Source organism: Trypanosoma grayi (genome assembly GCF_000691245.1).
Source record: "Trypanosoma grayi strain ANR4 Tgr_752_V1, whole genome shotgun sequence".
NCBI lineage: Eukaryota > Euglenozoa > Kinetoplastea > Trypanosomatida > Trypanosomatidae > Trypanosoma > Trypanosoma grayi.
The window spans coordinates 1-6,680 of NW_008826371.1; the positions used below are offsets into that span (position 1 = coordinate 1).

At 54.3% G+C, this 6,680-nt stretch overlaps 3 protein-coding genes across 3 annotated transcripts; all 3 read left to right on the top strand.

Moving 5' to 3' along the window:
- DQ04_07521000 (hypothetical protein) lies at window positions 1–398 on the top strand (the record flags this gene model as incomplete). Its single annotated transcript, XM_009315202.1, has 1 exon — window positions 1–398. A coding segment is annotated over one exon (398 nt), but the record flags the coding sequence as incomplete, so codon positions are not given.
- Window positions 399–1,492: 1,094 nt separating this feature from the next.
- On the top strand, window positions 1,493–3,388 carry DQ04_07521010 (putative endosomal integral membrane protein; the record flags this gene model as incomplete). Its single annotated transcript, XM_009315203.1, has 1 exon — window positions 1,493–3,388. The coding sequence occupies one exon, from the start codon at window positions 1,493–1,495 to the stop codon at window positions 3,386–3,388; it is 1,896 nt and encodes a 631-aa protein (XP_009313478.1).
- A 1,261-nt stretch (window positions 3,389–4,649) lies between these two features.
- On the top strand, window positions 4,650–6,485 carry DQ04_07521020 (putative kinesin; the record flags this gene model as incomplete). The annotated part of the gene is made up of 1 exon (XM_009315204.1): window positions 4,650–6,485. One exon carries the CDS (start codon window positions 4,650–4,652, stop codon window positions 6,483–6,485), a length of 1,836 nt encoding a protein of 611 aa, XP_009313479.1.
- Window positions 6,486–6,680: the final 195 nt, after the last annotated feature.

Consider the following 6,680-nt stretch of genomic DNA (forward strand, 5'->3'; position numbering starts at 1 on the left):
CAACCGGTGGCCCCGCGCCCCCGCCGCTCACGCTGTCGGCTTCCATCTTCGTGGTCGACGACAGCCGCATAGCGGCGGCGGAGGAGAGCCGCGTCGGCCGCCTCAGTGATCTTTCGACCCCGTCGGCGTCACTCTTGGCGCAGACGCCCTGCAGCTACGGCCCGCGGTACCGCAGCGGCACCAGCAGTGACGTGAACACGCCAATATGGACAACCAGCACACCGGCATCGACACTGATATCGACGCTGCCAACGTTGGTGGCGCCGGCGAGGGCGGTCAGCCACCCTCTGTGCATGTGCGGCGACGTGCCGTTCGACGAGACGGAGTCGCTGGAGGTGTCGTTGTTTTCTGCGGAGGCGCTGCACGATAGCGCGACGAGCAGATCATCAGGCCAGTAGATAAAAACAGAAACAACCAAAAAAAAAAGTGAGGAGCACCCCAGTGAAATGTAGAAAAAGCAAAGGATTTTTCTTTTTTCTCTTATTATTATTTTTTCCCTTTTTTTGTTCCTGCCAGTGATTTGTGTCTGTATATATATATGTTTCGCTTCTCTGCGCCTCGCCCCGGCCCGGGTATATACTCCCCTCCCCGCCGCCCGTGGCAGCGCGTAATTTAACCGAAAGAGGGCCTACCGACAGATATACATGTATATATTATATATGTATACCTGTGTGCTGTATACGATTTGAGTGCTGTTTTCGTGGCTGCCGGTGTGGGACCTGACGCAGCCAAAAGAATAAAAGCCAAACAAGGAGGGAGAGGCTAACCGATACAAAGGCCATTACTCTCCCACACGCACTGCGATCTGCCCATGCGGATGCTCGCGCCCCCGCTCATATTCCGGTAACAATGTGTAGTGCTTCTTCCCCTCCTCTTTGTTTCTCTCTTTCTCTCTCTCGCGCGCGCGCTGGCATGCTGTGTGCCTCCCACACCCACCTGCACATCATGTACGTCTCCCTGTTGTTTTCCCGCCCCCGCAGACATTGACGCAACTGCCAAGACTGCAGAGGAGTCGGCAATGCTACACGTGGAAAAAGAAATGAAAGCAAACAGAAAACCAATAAAGGGGGCCGCAAAAAAAAAAAAAAAGCGCAAAATAATGCCAGCAGCGAGCAGAGAATAACAACAAAAAAATGAGCGGTCGATGATGTTTTTCCTAGTGACCTGATCGTTCCCCCCTCATTATGCTTCCATTCCTTTTATGCGCAACTGGCGTTTTGAAGCCTGCATCGCTTCTTGTGCTTCGCACCCTACTGGGCCTGCTGGCGCCCCCCACTGCTGTCAGGACTCCCTCTCTGTGTGCGTGTGTACTCTTTCCACATCTCTTCTGTGTTTGTTTTTAGTGCTATTTGCGCGCTGCAAAAGAACGGAAAACCAGCCACACTCGCACAGTCGTTTATACACATACGAACACTGACGCACGTGCGGGCATCGTGCGCAGACTCACAACAACTGCTCTCAGGGCTATATATTTATATACATAAAGGGGAGAATGCCACCCACGACACTGTACACCAGCAGGAGGGCCCTTTTCACGCTGGCGCTGGTCATGCTGCTCATGGCAGCGTCAGCGGAGGCGGGGCCTTTTTCTCTGCTCAAGAATATCGGCGCATCGTACCAGCGAGGTGACGTGGTGCCGGTGATGGTCAGCCCGCTCACGTCCAAGACAAAGGTGATGCCGATGCCGTGGAGGTCCCTCAAGCGCTGCGTCCATGAGGAGAAGAAACGGAAGCGGCGACGCAACATTGGCCAGTTGCTCTTCGGTGATCAGCTCGAGGAGTCGCCCTATGAGGTGAATGTGCTGGAGAACAAGGCCTGTGCGGTTCTCTGCACCGTAAAGATGAAGAAAAACGATCAGAAGTACCTCATTAAACTCATCGACGGTCGTTACCGTGGTAACATGTACATTGATGACTTGCCCGGCGTAGAGAACATTGTTCTTTCCAAGGGCAACCGCCGCATCAAAACTGGGTTTAGTTTGGGGTCGCCGTCTCTTTCACCCACCTCGCGCGTGCCGTTTGTGAACAACCACCTCGTATTCACCATCTCATACCACCCGGTGGAGGTGCCGTTTGAGATGGATGCGCAGTCGTACCGTATTGTGCACTTCCAGATCTCCGCCAAGAGTGTGCAGCACCCCAGCGGTGTATGCAACGCCACCAACCTGGTCGCCGGCAACCCCCAATTCGCCTCCGACGATGAGATTACATACACGTACAGTGTGCAGTGGGTAGAGTCGGAGTTGACATGGTCGACGCGATGGGATGTGTTCATGAAGATGACAGGCAAGGAGGCACAGATCCACTGGTTCAGTATCGTCAACTTCTTCTTAGTCACGCTCCTGCAGACGCTGGCACTATGGTACGTACTGATTCGTGCGCTGCGCCGCGATCTAACGTACTACAATGAGGCGGACTTGGAGGAGGAGAAGGAGGAGACCGGCTGGAAGCTTGTGCACGGCGACGTGTTCCGCCGGCCTCGCGGCGTCGGGTTGCTCTCCATCTGCGTCGGCACAGGCGTTCAGCTGGCAATGATGGCAGGCTCCGCACTCTGCGTTGCGTGTATGGGCTTCATTTCTCCTCAGAGCCGCGGGGCGCTTGCCACCACACTGATCTTCCTCTTTGTGCTCTTCAGCTTCCTTAATGGACTTGTCACGGCTATGCTGATCAGATACTTTAAGATGCGCTCGTGGAAGATTATCTTTGCTACCAGCATCTTCTACCCAGCCCAAATGTTCCTAGCGTACATTGTACTCAACTTCATTCATCTCGGAAATAATGCTGCCAGTACGGCCTCTGTTTCGGCACTCGTGCTTCTCCTGCTGCTGTGGCAGGGCATTTCGACACCGCTGGTGCTGATTGGTGCGGCGGTGGGCTTCAACATCAACCTTGCGGTGCCGGTGAAGGTGAATAACATCCCGCGGACCATCCCGCCCTCGCCGTGGTATCTCGACTCTCCGCTAGTGATAATTCTGCCGGGCATCGTGCCGTTCGCCGCCTCTCACGTGGAGATCACTTACATCTTTAGCAGTGTGTGGCATGGGACGGTGTACTACATGTTCGGCTTTCTCTTGGCCGTCTATATTCTGTCGATGATCATCGCCGCGCAGACTGCGGTGTTCTCGACATACATTCAACTCAACCGACTGAACTACCATTGGTGGTGGCGATCGTTCCTGACATCGGGCTCATACGGTGTGTGGATATTTGCCTACAGCATCTTCTACTACTTCCGCTACTCGACACTGAAGGGGATCATGAGCGCTGTGCTATTCTTCGGCTACATGGGGATGGCGGCGTACACACTCTCTCTGCTTAGCGGCGCCATTGGTTTCCTCGTCTCGTTCGTGTTTGTGAAGATTATTTACAGTAACGTCAAGGTCGACTAACACCGTGCGTAGACACCGGGAAATACACCAAAAAACTAAAACGTGTGGTGAGGACTCCACGAAACAGGTGTTGTAGGAAGAAAGGGGAAATGGTGTGGTGCGAGTGTGCCGGCGCGAGGGGTGGAATGCTCCAAAACAACCGAACAAAGACATAACAACATCATCAAAACAAAAAAAAAGGTTCAACCGAAGAGAGAAGACAAATAATTCAATACAAAGAGGGAAGATGCGGTGAGGGAGTTGCTTGCTGGTAGAAGATGAAAGAGGTATAGATGGAGAGGGAGCGAGCGAGACAGCGAGAGATGGGAAGAGGCCTGAAGGCAATGTAGCATTGAGATACCCACTGACGATGGATACCGTGAGGATTGTGTGTATTGTCGCTTCTGCTGCTGCTGCTGCTGCGAAATGGGGGAAGGCTGTAGGCTCTGCAGGCAACTAGCTGTCCTGTGCTTGACACTGGGAAGGAAGCGCAGGGAGTGAAGGAAGGCAAGAAAGAAGAAAGGAAATAACAGAAAAAAAAAGTCTAAACGCCTGGCAAGGGAATATTCTGTGCGTCTCTTGTTCAAAGGTGTAAAGGTGGTTAGTCCTTTTATATTTGCGTTCTTCACCCTTTCGGTGTGTACTCACTTCTTTCTACCGTCTACATCTCTGTCAGTGTAACTGTGTGCGTCTGCGTCATCGCTCCGGCAACCAACACGCCACCGATGAGTGCCTTCCGGCCGCGTGGGTGTACGCACGTGGAGGGGCGGAGGAGGAGGGAAAGGGACGGACTGCACAGCGTGGCCCTCCTCCCATCCACCCCTCCACCGTCCGATGGTGTGGTGTGTGCAGGAGTCCCCTTTTTTCTTACCCCCCGCTCCCCGGGGAAAGGAGAGAAAAATGAAAGAAAGAAACTGTAAGAATTTCGTCGGTAGAAGCATCAGTCTAGGGCGGAACGGTATTGCTGCCTCTTTTCTTGTCACTGCACCCCGCACACTCTGTATGTGGGGGCGAAACCGTGCCGCCCACGAGCGCACCACTGTGCTGTTGCCACCCTTCGTTGTACTCGTGATGTGCTTCCCACGCGTTGTTTCTGGAGCAAGGAAGGTATACCGCGGCAAAGGGAAGTAAAGAGAAAGAGACGAGAGAAGGAATATTGCTTGACGTGTATCCGCCGTGGGCGTGATTACAACAAAAAAGACCAACGCGAAGCGCACTCAAGGAAACAACCCAATACCAACAGCAGCAGCAACACCAACAACAACAACAACAACAGCGCAAAATGAAGAAGAATGCGGGCGGGAATGCGGCACCAAAGAACATCTCGGTGTTTCTTCGTGTGCGCCCCGCCGTTCCACGCGAGGCGAAGAGCACATTCAATAACATAGTCTGCGACCCACAGGACCCGTGCAAAATCACCGTCACGCGTAAGGGTGGCTCCAAGGCGCTTACAAAGTCATACAGCTTCAACAGAGTCTTTCCCCCAAAGACAAGCCAGGATGAGGTGTATGCGAAGTTCGCCCGCGGCGCGGTGGAGGCCGCCTTCGACGGCCAGCACGGCGTGCTGTTCGTGTACGGTCAGACGGGCTCCGGTAAGACGTACACCATCAGCAATGAGGACCCGCAGAACCTCGGTATGCTGCAGCAGAGCCTGCACGAGGTGTGGCAGCGCATCCACAACGACACCGAGCATGACTACACCTGTAGCGTGAGCTACGTGCAGCTGTACAATGAGATCCTGACGGACCTGCTGGACGCACAGAAGGGCCGCGTGCGCATCCAACTCGGCCCAGAGGGACGTGGCGATGTTGTGCTCGTTGCCGAGGCATCGGGGCTTCCAATTGAAAAGCGTGTGGAGAACTACGAGGAATCAATGGAGCTCTTCCGCGTTGGCATGAAGCGCAAGGAGATGACGAGCACCGTAATGAACAACACTAGCTCGCGCTCCCACACAATATTCAGCTTCAACATCACGCGTGCCACCAAAGTGAAGGCGGTGGAGGTGAAGGACGGCGAGGCTACCGGGGCGCCAACCATCGCGCTGGAGGGCCGTCTTGTCGTCTGCGACCTGGCTGGCAGTGAACGCGTCAGCAGGACGCACGCGGAGGGCAAGACACTAGACGAGGCGACGCACATCAACGGGAGTCTCCTTGTTCTCGGCAAGGTTGTTGCGGCACTGACAGAGAAGAGCTCGCAATACGCGCCGTTCCGTGAGTCCAAGCTGACTCGAATCCTGCAGTACTCACTGCTGGGTAACGGTAATACCTCCATCGTGGTGAACTGCAGCCCCGCGGATGACTCCACGGAGGAGTCGCTGAGCGCCATCCATTTTGGTCAGCGTGCCATTCAAATCAAGCAGGAGGCGAAGCGTCACGAGGTGCTCGACTACAAAGCACTATACCTGCAGCTTTTGGCTGAGCTTGACTCCAAGAACGACGGCACATTGGAGGATGCCCTGTCAGAGGAGCGGGAAGTGTACGAGGGACGCATACACGCACTAGAAGACCGTGTGAGGCTTCTCACCTCTGAGAACGACTTGCTGCGGCAGGAGAACGCGCAACTCCGCGGTGGCGGTGCTTTGGCCCCCGGCGCCGAAGCTCCTGGCTGGCAGGTCATGAGCAAGCAGCTGAGGGATACACTGGGCGAGCGCGACGCGAACATACGGGTGATCAGCGAGGAGCGGTACAAGTTGGCTATTCTACTTGCGGAAGAGAAACGCACTGTGTTCCGCCTGGCGGAGAAGCTGAGAGCAACGATGCTGCGCTATCAGATGGAGTCCAAACGGTGGACGCAGAGACTTGATGAACTTGGTATGGAGCTCGCCAAGGTGAAGGGGACAGATTTTATCAGCTTTCAAAGTGGCGTCGGCGAGAGCACCTCCCCTCGCATGTTGAGCAGCCCCAGAATGAATATGGACTCCGAGAGCGGGCAACTAACCATGGCCCATGGCGATACCTATCTACAGGAGCAGCTGGACAAGGCGTTTCAGCAGATACGCGCACTCAACCAGGAAAGGATGGAACTCATTGTGTACCAGTCGAAGGCGGATAAGGCTATTCGTATGCTGCACGCAGAAAAGACAGCCCTTACAAACAAGGTTAAACATGGAAGCGCGTAGGGATAAGTAGCATTGCGGAGCCAAGGATAATATGCAGGAGCCTTTCTCAGTGCCGTTAAAAGCTCATGATTGTTTTGTTTTATTATTATTGTTTCCGGCCGTTACATGTGCAGTCATGCTCGCCGTGTGTGTGTGTGTACATGTGTGCGTGCTTCTGTGCATATGCGTATGTCAGTATACCTTAATATATATATA